The sequence below is a fragment of the Thermobia domestica genome, chromosome 9 (genome assembly GCF_964235325.1).
Source record: "Thermobia domestica chromosome 9, izTheDome1.hap1.1, whole genome shotgun sequence".
Classification (NCBI taxonomy): domain Eukaryota; kingdom Metazoa; phylum Arthropoda; class Insecta; order Zygentoma; family Lepismatidae; genus Thermobia; species Thermobia domestica.
The window spans coordinates 210,341,658-210,361,210 of NC_137462.1; the positions used below are offsets into that span (position 1 = coordinate 210,341,658).

Consider the following 19,553-nt stretch of genomic DNA (forward strand, 5'->3'; position numbering starts at 1 on the left):
CTTTGAGATTCCCCATTCGTCATTATTTGGCGTTAAAATTGATCAAATATGAGAGAGTAAACTTTATTCTTTGCCACTGATTCTTCATCTTAACAATATACGATCCAGGATAAATTTCGTTAAAATGGATATATTTTCATGAAGTACAAGAATTTTAGGAATATTAGGATTTGCAGAAAACGGATCAAAAGATTGCGATCTTGGCTAAGAATTTTAGGAATGATCAAAAATGCATCAAAAGATTGCGATCTCGGCCAATAAAATTAGTTTTTGAATCCGGGGCCACAAAATTTTCGAACGATTCCTAAGTCGAGTTTTCGTATTTTTTTCGACGGAATAAGCATATCATACTGATTTAAGTGATAGTTTCGGTTTGGCTATACGATATGTAGTTCTCCAGATATAAGGCCTACAAGAAAATTTTTTGATTGAGATATATAGGATCTTTTAATGCATTGTTGGATCACAGGCACAAAATCTTTGAACGGCCCCTAAAACAAGATTTAGTTTTTTTTTTTTTTTTTTTTTTTTTTTTTTCGAAATAAGCACATCATACTGAGTTAAGTGATAGCCTGGGTTTGGCTACACTATACGTAGTTCTTCAGGTAAAGGCCTGCAAGAAAATTTCTGCCTGAAATATATTGGATCTTTTGATCCAATAATGTATTTTCCTTAGGCGTTAACCATTTGTTAAAAGAAATATTTCTCTGACGGCTAAAAATTGATTGTTGTTGTTGAAATCAGTTTGTGCAAATGGGAAAATTTACCCCTTTTAACAAAATAGCATTTTTAACTTTATTTTGTATTTTTGTTATTATTATTATTATTATTATTATTATTATTATTATTATTATTATTATTATTATTATTATTATTATTATTATTATTATTATATGGTATAAGCTCTATTTTAGGCTTCCAAATGAGTTCATATGCTTGAGGTTGAATTTATACAATGGTAAGGAAATGAATACTTTCAACATTTAAAATATTTTTAACGAAAGATTTTTTAAAAAATTTTCTGATTTTCGTTAAAGTAGCGTACGTTCTCTTGCTGCTTCCTTGCGGTTGGAATGAAAATGCACGAAGAATAATGACATGAATTCAACCCATCTTGAAAAAATATATTTACTCCGCAATACATTCCATGCGTATTTTCCGGTGTTAATTAAACAGCATTTGTTTGCCTTGTTCTAAGAATTACTTCTATTGATTGAGTTTAAAATCAGCCTCAGACAATCAAATGATTTACATAGAAAGATTAACCCCTTCTCTTTAAACATGGCATGAGTTTTCTTTGAGTCTTCCCAATGGGATTTACAGTTTGGTGTTAAATCCAATCAGCAACAAGGTTTTTCTAAAAGCAGTTAACGATAAATTTCCAAAAGCTGATCCTATTTACATAAAACATGGTGTGTGATTATTTAAAGCTTTTCAATGCTTGTGGTTAAAATCTGTGAAGGATAAGAAGAAATAATTTACCCCAACTATGAAAATACTTCAGAATAAGTTTCATCAATATTTTTCCAACTTTCATTATACATGGCATTTTAAGACATAAGATTTGTTACTATTGAACGGGATTGAAATCACTCAACAAGAAGCTGAATTCTACACAACTTAAAAGAAATCCTTGATTTCAATATACTAACTACAGCGTCTCACGCTATAACAATAATAATAAACTATGTCCTTTTTCAATCGGTGCTCATTAGCAAAACTAAGATACTTTGCTAGAGGGGAACAAGACCGTTTGCTTCTGAGAATTAAAAGAATCTTTTAATTGGTTCAACGATAATCTACAGGAGACCGACAGTCTCGAGGACTGACACCTTGTCCCCCCTAGTTACGCTTATGTTGATACCTGAAGTCTTAGTATTATTATTATTGCCTTTCTTAACTCAAGACTTGCTTCTTTTCCTTAATTCAAGTAGCTTTCCATTTGCTTTAGGACTTAACAACGAAAATTCTGTGGTTCTGCCGAATATCAAGTACGAATGTGCACGCACCATAAGACTGGATGCCTGCTCATACAACATATTTTATTTAAATCGATAAATAATAAATATTCAAATTTTAATTTGAATGCACAAACAATAACTTAATTTTAAATAATAGATTTACCTTCATTTTAACGTGATTGCGAGGCCGGAATTTAAAATCATCTCCTCAGAGCTTTTAGTACTTCAACATGTGAAAATATAAAAGTTTTCATCCCTCCTAATATGAAGTACAACCTCATATTCCATTTGTTCTAATGTGATCTTACTATTTTATATTTCCTATATCCGCTATCTATTTTAGGAGTAACGCCTCTTCGGTTAGTGAAACTCCAGTTCTGGCTACAAGTTCTGGTCCATTTCCGAAGAAGAGAGCGTAAGCAGCGGGGATTGATGTGCACGAGTTTTCCTTTGGGCGTAATTAATTGGTGCGAGAAACGCGTGTCTGACGTCCTAATGCCTGGTTGCACCCAAGAGTTTCTTAGCTCACACCAAGATGCGGTTGCTCTTCTTCCGTTTCTGCCCATTACACGAAACCAGTGTTGCCACTTACATACCACACAGAGTTCAGTGCAAAATGTTAGTTTCTTTCAGCTATTAAAGTGAATCTAATCAAAATTCAAGAGGTAGAATGTTGAATATCGGTCTACTTTTTTTAACCATTATAATCAGAGGACGCTGGTCTACTATTTTTAACCATATAATCAGAGGATAATAGAAAGAAATGCAGATGTTTTATTAAACACTTTCAGGGACATGAGATTAGAAGTAAACGCAGAAAAACGCACGGAAATTAGCTGTGACAGCAATACTGTTAATTTGCGTACATTAAAATATCAAGCAATATATTCAACAAAGTGGACACTTTCAAATTTTTATCAATCATATGGATAACAGACGAAAACCATATCTACGAAAAAATTAAACGTGGACTGGAAGCAGGAAATTCATGTTATTATTCAGTCCAAACTCTTTTGTCTTCGTAAATTTTGCCAAAGAGTTTGAAACTTAACATATAAAACAACCCACTAGGTAGAAAATTTTTAGCTTGCTGAGTGATGGCTAAATGAGAACTCGGTTGCTAGTAGCTGAATTTATGTTAAAATTAGCCTTTTTGGTGGAATCACTCTGGGTTCCTAGTAACTACCAGTACTCGGTTGAGCCATACTTTGCTTCTTTAACCTATTTATAGACTACTAGTTGACTCTAGTCTGCACGAAACAAGAAATATAATGGTTCATGCAGTGCCTCCTACTGAAATTGACGTTGCAAGTTCGAAAAAAGTCTCAACCTGTAGAATATCAACAACTATGCTATGTTGACGGGGTTCTTTAGGCAACTTGCTACAATAATTTTCATGTGCGTCTTACGGAGATGTAATGTTTAATGCTTGAACTTCATAATCACATGTTATACTGACTTTTATGAACATTTTTATTTTTTATGACTATCATAGGCGAAAAAGGCTGATCTTTGCCCACCTCCTATGAAAACCCATCCCTTGAATTTCACTTAGTTATTGCTAATATTGTTGTTCTGTAAATATTACATTGGTAATATGGTAAAACCAACTGACATCTTGAGCACCTTCGTCGCTAAGGTGCCTTTGGAGTGGGAAACTCGGAATTGATTCTCGGCGTGAGCTCATGTAGTTCGGATCCTATGTTACGCTGTGGGTCCATGTCTCATATAGTTTCACTTTTGAAAGTGATGCTAAACTCAAATCAATCAAATCAACCAACTGACAATTTTGAGTAACGGGCCATCCTTTATATCATCTTAACAAATATTACACCAATTTATATACAGTAGTCCATAACTTACGAAAATAATGCGTTTTCCGTAAACCTTTACATAATTGGAATTTTACCTAAGTCGAAGTTGTAAATTGTTTAAATGTGGCTCTGTAAGAAATGTCAATGCATATTATTATTATTATTATTATTATTATTATTATTATTATTATTATTATTATTATTATTATTATTATTATTATTATTATTATTATTGATATTAATATTATATGTATCTATATGCGTATGTATATTATCTATATATCACTATTTTATAAATGAAAGATCATAGAGCAGTATTTACTCGGATACAAACTATAGAGGTACAAGTTATATACTAGTTATATAAGTTATATACTAGGATCGAGGAATACGTGACCAGGACGTGTTATTCGGGCGAGATTCAATTCCATTTCTCTGAAGAGGTCCTTGTCAGTATTTTCGTAACGCACTTATTTTACTATGCAGTTTAATTATGTATTTAGTTATGAGGAAAGTAGGACACGAACTTGAGAAAATCAGAAAAAGTTTGGAAACAGTTAGGAAATCAAATAAAAAATGTATGACGTATATTATTGATTTTCAAGAAGTTATGTGAAATGTTATTTTTCATTGAGAAGCATTTCTGTAATAAAAATGAAGTTATTCAATACGATTCAATCCCTTAAGCTGAGATATCGAGAAATTATTTCCTGATATTACTCCATTAGCTAACAAAGAACAATATTAAGGGATATCTTCGTCCATGATAGCATTTTTGTAAATAAACAGGTTTTGAGATATTATTTTACAGAACGACATAACAGAAGTATCACAGTTAGGATTGTAACTTTATAAATGTGTGTTGCGATTATTGAAAATGAAAAACACAGGTATGCGTTGCCCTATCCTCTTTCGATAGCAATTCCTCAGGAAATGACGGAAATTATTCACAATTTTTTTCCTTGCAGAAGATATTGGGCTTGTCCTGAATCAATGCAGCTAATTGTTTTCATTCTTTTGTTGCAGGTTACCAAGTACTAATAACTTTGTATCCTGTCCAACCAGTGTGGATAGAGGATGGCATTACAGTGAAATATTCCGTCAAGGATGCAAATGAAAAGAAGTCACGACGTCAATGTGCCCAGAAGGATGTTCGAATTGAATAGACTGTTGTTGTAGAATCCAGTTACGCAACATTGTCTTAATTTCTTCATTCAGGAACTTGAATTAATGGTCAAGTTGATATTCTGTAATTGTAGTTGTTAGGACAGCTTTCCAAGTTGGAGATTTGGATGGAAGTCCGAATTACACATACACTCCCCCATCAGTTGACGTGAAACTGGTGTCGTGTTTTTGGTTATTATGCTCAGAATCCAAAGATTCACTTCCTGATGCCTCGAATCTCGAGAAGGAACCACTCAAGTCATCAATAGTTTTTTTTATGATTATGTAATAGAACCTTTAACGACGTTTGAATATTAGGAGTACCTGAATGTGATACTTTCATAAAAGAACAGTGGTTGAAATAAGATGTCTTCAAGCCTTCGTACTCGAGACAAAGCAATACATGATATTCCGAGAAGCATCTCTTTGCCACCAGGATCAACAACAACTTTCGGCAATGTATTACCTTCAGATAAATAAATAATCGTACCGTAACAAACATTGATCGGTATCTGTCGTCGAGAAAAAGTTTTACTATCTTTACTCGAAATTCTACTTATTGAAAGAATCGGTTCGTGCTATTAGGGACTCGAAGTTCAGTGTAGTTAATGAGAAATGGGAAGTTAATGAGAAATTGTTAATTAAAGTAACTCACATTCAGCATATATCCTATCATTTTTAGTTATCTTAATTAACAATATTAATTACGCTCTCTATTAATACTGATATCAATTTCTAAAATATTTTCAAATTTACATGTTTCCCTCTTACATAGGTAAAATATATAGGTGTCTAATATTGTCACAATAGACAATGTATTATTCAAGGCAGTAAAAAAATGATTAACATTTCAGGTCAGCAAGTTCTTGATTGGTTTTATGCAGATTTTCGCCGGTTTTTTTTATCCTAAGCCCGATTTTTCATTTCCTTGTAGTTTTCCCCCCTATATCTTGTATTATTTGATCGGTATATTTCAATCGTGGCCTTCTTCTAAGTACATTTCCGTCTGCCATTCAACTCCATACTAGCGTGATTCCTCCATGTGTTGTAATATGTCCAATCATCTTATCGCGCCTTTACAAACTATTATGGTGTTCTACCATTTCCAATTCTCCCTCATTTGATATCTTGTCCGATCATCTAATTTGCAACATTCTTATGTAGGCATCACATTTGAAAAGCTTCAATATTCCATTTTTCTCTTTTCTTAGTTGTTATACCATGTCCACACAATGTTACACTCCATATAAGCTTTCACTATTTTTTCTTCAATTTTGATATACATGCAGGTAGGTGGCGTATGAGTAATATATTTTTTGCGATTTATTAACTACATCTTCACCTATATTTAAATGCGTCCTTCTAGGCCCTTCTTAGTCTTCATTTGTCAACTAAATTTCACCTCGATCCAGTGGTCGAAGTGAGACGGTATGCGGTGGTATGCCATACCGCCTCTGGTTTTTCAGTAATGAGGACATACCGTCTCTGGCTTTTCAGTGATCTAGACAATATTTCAATAGCTGGTATGATGAGTCAAAATCATAATAAAACATATCGCCTCTGCTTTTTCTCCACTTCGAACACTGCCTCGATCGGATTAGTACTTTTTGCTACAGCGAAATGCAATTGATGCATTCGTCATTCTCTGGGGAGATTCTCTTTGCAGTCGAATCAATACTTGCAGTCGAAACAATCTTTTACTCTGTATTATTAATACAGAAAAAATATATATTACGTATGTAGTTTCATACCACAATGGATGTTAGGGTCACAAACATGTCCACATTTGTTCATCGGCGCAAATCTGACTACAAGACCGTCCCCGTAATCTTTATTTGAACCAATGTTCAAAATATTTATGAAGTTGAAAAAATGCTGTGGAGGATCAGGAGAGCAGAGTTGTCTTCAACATTGCGAGGCGGACAGATTTAAGGCTTATTCTGGGGGGAGGGGGAGAGATGAGAATCATATCACAGTAGATTAATCTGATTTCTGATGTAAACCTAGGACGTCAATTTCATCTCACTTTTCTTTGTGGCAGTCGCACACAAATCATCACATTACTCCCCCCAAACACATCTCATATCGGATTATTGGGAGAGATAATCTCCGCCAGTTACAAGATTGGAGGGGACATGTCTCGCTCATCCTCCCGGGATTTGCGCAAGTGTGTTTATTACTTTTACGAGATTTATTACATAACTACGATCTGATGTAAGCCAAGTGTTACGTTACCCATTAAGTCAGGGTTACTGTATTTAGGAATGATAATTTTCAACTTGCTGATGTATTAATGTTCGAACATACGTTTACGCTCGGAGAAGTGACACAGAGAAATAGAAAAAAATCCAAGAAGGAAATTTTAATTTCGTGGCAAGTGATCTGCCACTATAGGTATACATTAGGGATGGCCACAAAGTTCCGGTTCCCGCGGAACCGGTTGCGCGAGGAACTGGTTCTTGGAGATCCAGTTTTCAGAATCGGTTCCGGAACCGGTTCCAGATTTGAAACCGAAAACCCAGTTCCAGAACCGAAACTTACGAACCAGTTCCAGACCTGGATCCGAAAACCCGGTTCCAGAACTGGATCTTAGGAACCAGTTCGAGACCTAGATCCGAAAAACTTCAAAGATCCGTAAAGGAGGCACAAAGTTCATCTTCAAAACACTGCAAAGAGGACCACGCGTTTGTGTCCTCCCTGCCCAAACCCGCTTGTGCCCCCTAGAAAATTTTTTTGTCCATCAGTGGGTGTTTAGCCAAATGAGTTTGCCTGTTTAGCCAATGAGTTTGCCAGGTACCCAGTTTGTTTAGCCAAATGAGACAAGCTGCTGCCGCCTGGACGCCTGCCTGTCGCTTCCACCATTTCATCTGGCACACTGTTCACAGCCTGCCAGCAGCTCGGGTTTAGCATAGGGATAGCCACAAAGTTCTTCGAGATCTGGTTCTTGGAGATTCGGTTTTCAGAATCGGTTCCGGAACCAGTTCCAGACCTGGGTCCATAAAACCGGTTCCGGAACCGATCTTCTAGAACCGGATCCGATCAGAGCCGGAAATCGGTTCCATCAGAAACCGGTTCTGGTCATCCCTAGTATAGAGCCGTAGAATGCTTATATTGATTGATAACACCTACTTCCACATCTCTAATAATAATAGTACCTGGCAAAAATATTCTCAATTGCTGAAACATGAAAAAAATAACGTGAAAGTTTTCAGTAATCAATATATTTATTCGAAGACAATTTAGTATATATGACTGTATACCTAAATGAATCATCACGGAAATGTTAACACAAGTCTTCTTTTTTTGAGTCAGCAATAAGTGCAAAATGTGTTGAAAATCATCCACTAGACAGGATGTGTCTGAATATGGAACGGCCGGACTAAAAGAATTGAACTGAAATTATGTTTCGAAGTGAAAAATAATAGTTCGTAGAATGTGACTGCATCTTCTTTCGGAGTAAAATATTAACAGAAGTTTCAACATGCTGGAAGGGACACAAACGAGCATCTTTTAATTATATTTTCAGTTGGTAAACATCGACGTGTGAAGAGAGAAGGGTTTTCAGTGTACGAATAGTCGTGGGTTTATGACAAACCATTAACTTTGTCATCGATATTCTTGTTTATCAGTTACCACTGTCTTTACCAGCACACTAGAATTATTGCTCAAGAAGCAGATTATGACGTCATAGTGTATCGATTTCGAAATGATTGCTTCAAAATCAATAAAATTAAAATGTTATTGTTTATGTTATTCAGTTTACCGGTAATGTGAACTATTCTATGTTTTCCTTGCATCTCTTCTTTGTCCGTGGGGAATAAAAGAAGAAAATAACCTTGAATAACAATAGTTTCAATACTTGATTTTGATGCTGTCGAAACAGAAAGTGCTAACTTCATTGACTAGAATTAGGAACAAAGCTTAAAATATTCTTATTACAACTATCTGGTAACCATTATCTAGGCATTCACGCTTACTGTAGGTATACCAAAATATACAAAATGTTTAACGATTCTTTAACTAACTATTCTATAACATTTTAGAGACTCGTTAGGTTAAATAGATTATTCCGTTATGATCAGTAATAACAAATGTAGTGAGAACAGTCAATTCTTTTAACATAGCAGTGATACTTTATTACGAGATGTTATTATTAATGGTCATTGGAGCAAGCAAGCGGTATAGGCTTATAAATAAATATATATATATATATATGACCGGATTTAGGGGGTTGCAAAGGTGCACGTGCACCCCCTTTCGTTGCAAATATACACTATCTAAAATGAGAAGCTACCAGCGAAAATAGCAGCACTTTCCGAAACTTTCTTCCATCATGTTTCCGTTTGGAGCAGAGCTTTGCAAAAGCAATAGTTTAAGCCGATTTTCTAACGGTTGAAGGAAACGGGTTCACCAAGCAAAACAATATAGCATTTTTCAAGTAGGGAAAAAAACAGAAGCCAAGAGGGGAGAACAATTTTTCCTGCATATCACTTGCTACCCTCTTTAAAATACTCCCCCCTCCTCCGTTCTATGGATCAGTTGTCAGGGGTAAAGAATACTGTCGCATGTCACTTTGAAGAGTTTCAGTGGGACTGGTTATTTTGGTGGATATTGGTGAACTCTCCCCGTCAGACAATCCTGAGTATATGTAGAATAAGAGTTTGTAAGCTCGTTTCCCCTATAATTTCATTTGCCAGCATCATTCGTTTGTGAATTCGGTTTCTGTATATAATTATACAGACTAAGATCTTGCAAGAAGTACATATTTTGTTGCACATAGCATGATCGTGAAAATGAGGAAAGGTTTTTCGGAGATTTCTACTGCCTTAGTTTCTCGGTACCAAACACATGGTTGCTATACATGTAAGTATGTTCACTATGTTCACTTTCTGTTTGCTCTAGCTACAATACAAAATATAGTTGCTGCTTCATTGCTCTTGGGTATTGTAAACGAAGTCAACTTCCATTAAGTTGGTCTTAGATTTTTCCTTCCTATTCAGCCAGCCTTTGTGTATCCTAGGATATCACTTTCAGTAGGGGCTTGATACTAAAGTTGTAGATACCTCTACAATTTTTAAGAATAGAATGTTTGTCCACTGAAAACGTAAGTAAAACATATTCGTTTGTGCCACTTTTTCCTCATTCGGGGTATCCGTTTATTGAAGCTAGTATCAACGTTTTACTTCGATAAAAAATACAATCACTTTGTACTAAAGTATTATATTTCACTTCTTAGAAACATAGTAGGCAGTTCAAACCATTTTAGTCTAGCTATACATTATTTAAGCAGTGCTATTTGATGTGTGATTCTCAAGGCATTATACATTTATTAATAATTGCAAAAAAGAAAAAGACGTGTGTCAGTCACGTGATAACAATTTTTTCGATGCTTCATTGAGATATACAGTTTTATACACACTAAATTATTTCTGGAATGAATACAGAGATTAATACAAATCTCCTCATTATTTTATCGTCTTTCAATAATCGATTATATTATTTGACAAACGTCGTACTTACTAGAATCATGGCAGGAGGTGCCTAATATCATCATGAATAGAGACAAGCATTCTACAGATATTGTAAGCTCACTTGCCGCGAAGTTAAAACCTTCTTACTTCTCCTTTGCCTTTCACTACAACTCCTATTATAACCATAATAAGACGTTTTCTTATTAAATATTATCTTAAGTAGTTCTTTGTCTGTTTTAATTTAGTTTGAGTGTTGTACTTCTCTCTCCAAATTTTCTTGATAGCTCTTTGCACTAACATGTTTTGTGTGTTTTGCACTAACCAGCTAAATGACTTCATTTTCCAAATTCAAACTTCGAACGACTATAGTTGTATTTTCCTTCCCTTTGGTTTCAACGTCCATGTTAGAATTTCGCATAATACAAACTCAACACGAAACCATTAATGAGTTGATGTTGTAAGTCATAACTAAGTCGCCTACAAAATAAGCTCCTCTCCTTCCTAAATGTTTATTTTGTTATCATTTTCCACAGTTTTGTTCACATGGAAAATATTACAAATGCTAAAAATTTGTTCTCAAATTGTCCTGTTATGTTGCCCTTTGAAATGTCAAATCGAGAAAAAAGAATAATTAAGTGAGACTTTGATAAAGGTTTGCGATAGAAACGTACGAATGAAATTTTGAGGCCTTAAGCTACTAGTTAGCATTTTGTGTGTTATGTGTGTCAACAGCAGTATACAGTGAATAGTTGTTGAGATGGTAATATATGTTAAAGAACAACTGTTACAATGTCTAAAAAATCGAGATTTTTTTGTGAATCAATTTAACATATCAAATGACACTGTTTTGTAAGATTGTAAATAAACATAATGTTCTGCATTGATTTCGCTTCTCGACTTACCAGTTTAGATATGATCAATGTACTAAATATGAATTTAATGACATATGACTTGGGTTGGAGAATATATATTTGTATAGTACGAACGGTGCAGAGATTGTGAGCGAATATTGTTTCGGAATAGCAGCAATAATAAAAAAGTAGATATCCTGATATCTTATACGCACCTACAATATTCATAGAAGAAATACCTAGAAAAAATTAATACAGTTTTTTGTAAACGGCATGATGAAAATTGAAAATAAAATTCGTAGTTGTGCTTTAATTCTAGACTGCTCGAAACAGTTTGTGAAGTTTGCAACACCATGATCATGTTGAAGCGAGATGGTTGCGAAGAGGAAAAGCTCTCTCTTTTGTCTTTTCGAATTGCAGAATGGACTCGAGATCAAAAGTCAATCTCGACAAATCTATTCCTTGTTGACGTAGTCGATATATTTTCTCTTCATAAAAACTTTGATTTCTTCCTACAGGGGGTTCGCAAAAATAAAATGAATGTTATGAGAAAAAAATAGTTGGTTTCTAATATTAAATCATATGTCGATATCCCAGAACTTTGATGGAAAACTGTAATGAGTCATACCCCTAGAACAATGATTCTCACCACGAGAATCTTTGAATTGATCCTTTCGCAGAAAACACGCTCTAGTTGAGACTTACTTTTAGAAAGAGAGAAAGTTGGCTGAACTTTGTCTTCATACTATTCTAAAACCAATTTCAAGAATAAACTTTCGAAACAGTTTATTATAGGTTGTTTGTCTAAAATTCATTTAAAATTATAGATACATTTACCCACTAAAAACAAACGTAAAATCAGTTTTTTTTAGAGGATTCTGAAAATAAAAATGTAGAGTGGACGTTGATCTCCTTTCAGCTTCTAGTATCGATGATAAATCCACGAATTGAAAACTTTAAAAAAAGCAAATATCAAGTTGAGTTAATGTTAATGAGTGGGGAGAAAGATAAACATGTATTAAATATCTTGTTTACATATAATTTTAACACTAAATGTTAAAATTAACATCAAAATAGTTCATTTTCCTACTTTCCTGGACTGCAAATATTGTGTGAATTTTAAAAGATTGAAATCTGCTCTGTTAAGAGACAGGAAGGAATATTCCTTCAGATAAATATCAGCATCAATAAATCCTATGCATCACTACATCTTATTCTTTCTATTCTTAGTAGAACTAAATAACAGGAAAACAGATACGACGTTCTAAAGGAATATCCAATAGTTATTGTAAATATATTTTACTTGTTACAAGAAACGTTACCCGGGAACAAAAAAAAAAAAAAAAAAAAAAAAGAATAAATAAAGAAAGAGATAACTCTAAATGTGGGTGAATAGAGCCACAGTTTAAATAGGGCCACTCTAAGAAAATTCAATCTAGCAACGCTGGACAGCAATGCAGAACGCAAAACGCTACATGGAGGGAGAGCTTAGAATGTGAGGAGTGTTAGTAGAACAGATGGCTGGGTGTTGGTTGTACAATTTTCATTGTATGAAGAATTCAAGTTACGTCCTTGAAGGTAAGTTGTTAGAATTTGACTACAAGTTAAAATTCAGTATTCAGAATACTGTGTATTATATAGCATCTAGATTTTCCTAACAATGAAATATTTCTTTCTGTAAGAGCGATAGTTATGGGGCAACAGACAGTCAGTTGTTCAATCTCAGCCAGTGCTTGGAAGTAGGGTTGCCATCCAATGATACGAAAATATATATAAATTGGGTGAATACGGCCTGGTCATTTGGGGCGAATAGGGCCACCATATTTGTAACATATTTTATATTTTTTTATACTTTAAATGATTGTAGACCTGTTTTGAAGATGTATTCACATATTAAAACGCCTTTAAGAAAAAAATATTAATTATTTTGTTACTGTTTAATTTCACATGACCAGACACAAAGGAAAAACTGAAGTCAAATGGACTGAAGAAGTTGTTCAGGTGGCACTGTTGGCAGTTAGAGACGGTATGAGTCAAAGACAAGCAGCAAGGATATATGGTGTTCCCAAAACGTGCTTGCAGAGAAGAATTGAAACTAAGGCAGGTTTCAAACCAGTTAAGAAAGAAAGAGGACAAATATATTTTACAAATAAACAAGAGCAGAAGTTGGAACATTGATTAGTAAAAAGTCACCGGAATTCATCGATCAAGCACGAACGAAACTTTTCAAGACCAATCATCAACCATGTTGTGCTACACACTTTGGATCTTCTACTGGAAAATCGGAAGGAAGTCTAAAAAGGAAGATAAAAACAAAGAACAAAGTGGATGACAATATTTGTGCATTTTGTGGTATTTCGTATTACTACTCCAAATCATTTCATATCTTGTGAAAATGTAAAGCTTGGTTCCATGTACAATGCGTAGTGGCAGAGGAGAAGAAGATTGACATGCGGACGATGCTTGATTGCCTCTACTTTTTAAATACAAGTGTAACTTCAGACTCAAGTGTTACTATTGAGTCTCGAGTGATTTTATTATTATTATTATTATTTCATGCGAACATATATAATTTCATATGATATTATTCTGTAATGTGTTGTGTTCCGAGTAATCTACTAATGTTTTTGTGCTTACTCTGAATTCTGAAAGAAAACCTATTCTGTTTTTTTTTAATATTCTTCTTTGATAACTCATGAATACTTCATGAATACTTCGTAATCCAATGTGTTACAGTGGGAGTAACAATATTTTTGTACTTACATTATTTATTAAAAATAACTGTTCTTTTTCCGCATTATTGTTCTTTTTTCGCACTATTGATAGCATGTATGTTTGCTGTCTTGATAAATAAATGTATTTCCCAAATATATTCATTCAGTGATAAGTAAACCCCATGGCCCTATTCACCCAATCAAGAATGGCAAATAGAGCCACTCGTAATACTTGGTCTTTTTTTAATTTCCTCTCCAACCTTAGAGGACGTGTAAACATTGCTGGATGGAATTAATGGCTAATGGATGTAGGAAGTATATTTACTAGAAATTCGGAAGATATAATAAACAATGAAGGAGCAGTAGATATTTTGTTTTGAAAAGTGGCCCTAATCACTCACAATTACCATACGAGATTAGGTGATATACTTCAACTTAAATAAAGTGATAGTGTAGCGAAAGCCCATAAGAAAGTCCATAGGTGAGTATCGCGTGGATACACCATGGGCATACAGAACAGCTGTGAACAAAACCCAGAGAAAACAACAAATTGAATGTTTTCTTGAGATATACTAAGCCATGCATAGGAGAAACATAGTCAAAGCTCATTAAATGTTGTCGGGAAAATCTCTGTAGTGCAAGGCGTTCTTCAATCAGGGACCAAACGTGTTCAGTGAATGAGAGATCAGCTGGAAGTGAGGAACACGGAAGCAGTGGTTCATTATGTCAATCCAGGAAAGTATGACTTGTAGGCCATAAGGAGTATGTGTTAGAAAATTGTTCCATGTCTTGAATGGACAAAACCTGGATTCATCACTCATAGATATTTTGTTCACTGTTCAAAGACATTTTAGACGCGGGCGAGCACCGAATTCAATGACACACTCTACTATAATGCTCTGCTGAATCGTTGCACTGAGAGAGAAAAAGCTGATTTTTAGTATAGAAATTCCAGAGGCGATATTTAGCAGGATTTTCTTTCATACGGAAGATTTTCTTTACCAGATTTGTTGCTTAGCCAGCCGCAATTTGTACAGCCGCAAATAGACGGAAATCATGTGTGTACTCCCTTGGGACATGCAGGGTACAGAAAATCATAGGTATGTATTTTGATAAACGTTACCGAGTTGTGTACAAACATTTCACTGTCTCATTATAGTGTACGATTTAGATTTCCTGTTGTCTAGATATAAACATACGGGGAAAGGAAATGAGTACGTAGCAGCACCTAGGAAATCTGTACGGAACATACGTTCAAAGGTAAAGAGTACGTATGAACCATTTAGGCTGAACAGGCACCAACGCACTACAGAAAATCTGCACAACAAAAAAGATTACACTTTTCCTGTCGTGGCAGGAGTAGCGTCAGGAAAGCCACCTGCAGTCGGAATCTATGGATTTTCTTTCTAAATGCGCTCGATTTTGCGCAGAGTACAGGAGTCACTCAGGCTGTTGTCACGGTACTGTCAAACACGTATACGACTATCATGAGGTTGAAGACATAAAAGGATGTCGTGCCATTCGGTTCTACCTGTGCGACATTCGGGGCTCCATTGGTGCCAAGCTTCAGCAATTAGGGCCATGCAGTATCTCTTGCTCTGACAGCTGAAGTATTCTGTCGGAAGTAGGTTCGTGGAAACTGCGGTGAACCCCTGCGTAGCAAGTCAATGTTTAGTGATAGTTCGACACTTAATAACCATGCACAAAAGAAGTCCGATTTCTCGGTTCATGGTATGACGCCGCCGTTGGGGATTGTGCACGTAGTTGTTTTATTACTTCTTGTATCGATTAATTTTATATTGGAATCACTATGCCTGTAATCATTCTACGGCCATTCTAAGGCTACCAATACCGTGGGAGAATAATCTATAGTAACGAAATACCACAAAATTTCCGTGATCAAAAGTGGAAAGTGCTGAATTGCTTTGTATTCGACAACGTGGTATTGTTTGTATATCCATACACATGCAAAATCACTCCACTACTGATTGAATTTAAGCTCTCTATCTCCCTTCGATTGCTGTTTCCGGGAAGCGTATCCAGCGTATATGATGCTTCGTGGAGCTACATAACAGATCATTTTTCTGTCCTTCCGCTCTCTACACATTCTGTAAATGTACGGTTAATCTGAAGGATCCTCTTTTATGTTTCATTTTAATGTACAGCAGTGTATAACGCAAGAAAATTATTCTATGGTATCATAAAAATATCTCCTCTATATCCGTTATATTGCCAAAAGAAATATGTTCTGATTCTACTTCGTATATAGATAATACAACAATGAGTTCGGATGGAAATACAATGGATTAACATACTTTTGACTCATAAAATGACACATTATGTTACGTCTACAATATACCCTTAAAACATTGTACAATACAATCTCTGACCTAGTTGCAACGAAATCGTACCGTGCAAAATGTGATGTTGATCTAATCGATTATATTATGCATCATATTGAAACCATCTGGAAGTAGTAGAAGGGAATGCCATAGATGCATATACAATGAAAATCTTTCGAACAAGAGTAACTTTTGTAGTAATATTCACTATTTATATTTCAGTACCAAATTGACAAAATAATTTTACTTTATACCTCTCTATGATCTTTGTATATTGAATTTAGCAGTTTTGATCATAAATGATACAAGAATTTTTTTTTAAAAAAATATATATCTTGTAGCTTAGTTTCGCATTCCTATCCAATTTTATGATAATATGGTGATGTTGATAATACTGGAAATGGACACTTAAAATATTGAAGAAAGTTCATTCTGCGAATCATTTCTCGTGAATCTATCTTTCAATTTATTATAAACTGAAAAATAGATCCACATAGAAATGACTCTTCAGTAGTTTAGTTTACAATTATCGGTCAAAAAATATTTACGAAATGAAACAAAACTTATAGTTACCGCATAAATAGATTCCAATTAAAAATTTAGGCCTTTCTCATAGTCTTGATTAAAACTATGTGTAGTGAATTTAGTTTTAATATCAAGCTATAGGTAGAGGTTATATGGCAACACTGTAGCAAGTGTACATCGTGTGTCTCGATTTACCGCCAAGGCGGCACCAGCTCTCCACGGAGGGATTCACTCAATTGGGAAGAGACTGCAAATGACAGTTTTCGTGACTACTCTAAAACTTATCGCTTTTCAAGTTGGGAACCTCCAGCTTCTCTATTCTCTTCACTGTTGACACGCTCTTAGATGTTAGTCACTTAATATCACGAGAAAGAAAGTGACAAAGACTACCCATAGTTTAAAATTTAGTGCTAAAAATCATTCGATATAAATTTAGTTCCTATTAAAATAGTATTTACATATTCTATATACATATTTGTGTTGCAATATTCAAATAAAAGAATACGAGAAGTGACTAAAGATTTGGAGCGTAACCAAGAAAATAGTTAGGTAGCCAAGCCAAATGGTATTTGTTATAATAACCATCTTCCCTTATTATCATTAACCATCACCATTATCATGTTTTTCTTTTAGCTTTATTTTGACATGTCCTTGAAACAATGATAAATTATAAATGGAGAAATTGGTATATCGTTGGTATCAGAAAGATTATCACTGTTAAAAATGCTTATGTGAAATTTTTCGCAAACAAAAATAGTCCTACTAAGAGCATAACAGGAAGATATAACTTCGATTTTTCACGCACGATATATTTAAATACTAATGTTTCTAAAGTAACACAACTTTCATAATCAGTGGGGGCCGCGGTGGCTCAATGGTTGAGCGTTCACCTCTGGTGTATGGAGTCCTGGTTCGATCCCAGCTCGCGCCAAGCGAACTTTGCGGTGGACAAACACCGTATGCGTGGATTTTCTCGGGGTTCTCTCGTTCCCTCCCATTTTCCTCATTCCACCATTTCGTTCATTTCTCATCAACACCGTCTCCTTTAGCCTAGCCGGCATACTGTGGGACGTAAAACTTAAAGATTTCATTTCATAATTAGACTTCAATTAAATATAGCTCTTCCAATTGGTTTAGTGGGTAGCATGCACATGGTCACGGATTCGATTCTCGGTTCGATAGCATTTAATGTTGAATGCAATATAGTGGATGAGGTTCTATCTTAAATTGGAAGTCCACATCGCACATATATTTAATATTAGAAAGCAACGCTTAAGTTCAACAGATAGCGCTAACAGTAATAAAGTAAAATGAAAATAATTCAACTAATAGTATACTAAAAAAAAAGTAGCTAACAGCTCTACAGGTCTTTTCAAAGTATCAATCAATGCACTTCGACATACACCCTATTTTGTTATTATTTGTTTACATCAAATTATCAAAATAAATTGTTTAATTAAGCTTGAGCAAAGATTTCATGGTGTAGTCCATGTCAGAAATACGGTTAAATAAATTATACTGCTATCACATATCAATCGAGACCCTACAAAATAACACACGAGAAGAGCAGTAAGATCAACTGTAACAAGAGTACGATCTTTATCGTGTGTGGTTCTAATGAAAATGTAGTTCAGTAGGTATAATGCCTGCACGCTTTTCCTTGGCGTTTAAAGAAACTCAATATTCTCACGCCTCACCTAACCAAGGAAGTATGTAGAGCGACAGCCTATACAGGCCGGCATGGATGCGAGCCTGTCACTTGTTCAGACATCCTATAGTATTTAAATAAATTGGAAAGTGTATCATATTTGGTTATTCTAATATATTCGATTAATACTTTATAAAATGGGTCTACTTACGTGTACCATCCACTCTCAGGAACAACCCATACTTGCATTCCTTTATACTTTGTTGCATTTAAAACAGAAACATTGTACCCTGCATTTTTGTATGTTTTATTACAGTCTGCTTCTTTTGGTCCCTCTCGTCCTTCTGCTCCACAAGTTCCAAACGTGTAGCCTGAAACAGCAAGGTAATGAAAATTAATAAGCCATGTTTAGATGTTAACGTTAGTCGCTTATAAAGCAAGTTATCTATACTGTAAGTGTCACATTAATAAGGCTAACACCTTTCCAAAACAAAATGTAGGCACTTCATGCAGCTAATGAGAAGTGAAATGTATTGCATGAGGAGCGAATCATATTTCTCGAATTGATAAAACACGAATAAGACAAAGATGAGTAGATCCCATATCATATATGATATAAAATATTGTCAATCTAAATACGTAGTATGAAGCTAATGTATAGCTTATATGTTATATACCTAAATACATGTGTAATTGTCTGCCGCGGTTGTGAGATTTCCTCTTATTTTGAGGATTCTATATAATAATGAGAAAAATAAATTCCAATAATAATAATAATAATAATAATAATAATAATAATAATAATAATAATAATAATAATAATAATAACAATAATAATAATAATAATAATAATAATAGTCACCAACCAAGAATGAAATTCGAGTTGATTTGACTTTAACGTCCCTTTCAGTAGCGAGGCTATATGAGACGTGGACCAACTGATCAACATGGAATCCGAACCACATGAGCTCCCGCCGAGAATCGAACCCAGGTCTCCCACGCCACCACTTAGCCACGGAGGAGCTGAAAATGAAATTCGAGACACTTTAAGATGGTAGTAACC

The 19,553-nt window shown here is 34.7% G+C and overlaps 1 protein-coding gene across 1 annotated transcript in view; it reads right to left on the bottom strand.

Annotated features, from left to right (window-relative positions):
* Alk (Anaplastic lymphoma kinase) overlaps nucleotides 1-19,553 on the bottom strand; it is a 1,262,077-nt gene that overhangs the window by 271,623 nt on the left and 970,901 nt on the right. Inside the window, exon 12 of the mRNA XM_081725826.1 lies at nucleotides 18,702-18,861. Within this exon, the coding sequence (XP_081581952.1) occupies nucleotides 18,702-18,861 (160 nt within the window). The remainder of the gene's footprint in view (nucleotides 1-18,701; nucleotides 18,862-19,553) is intronic.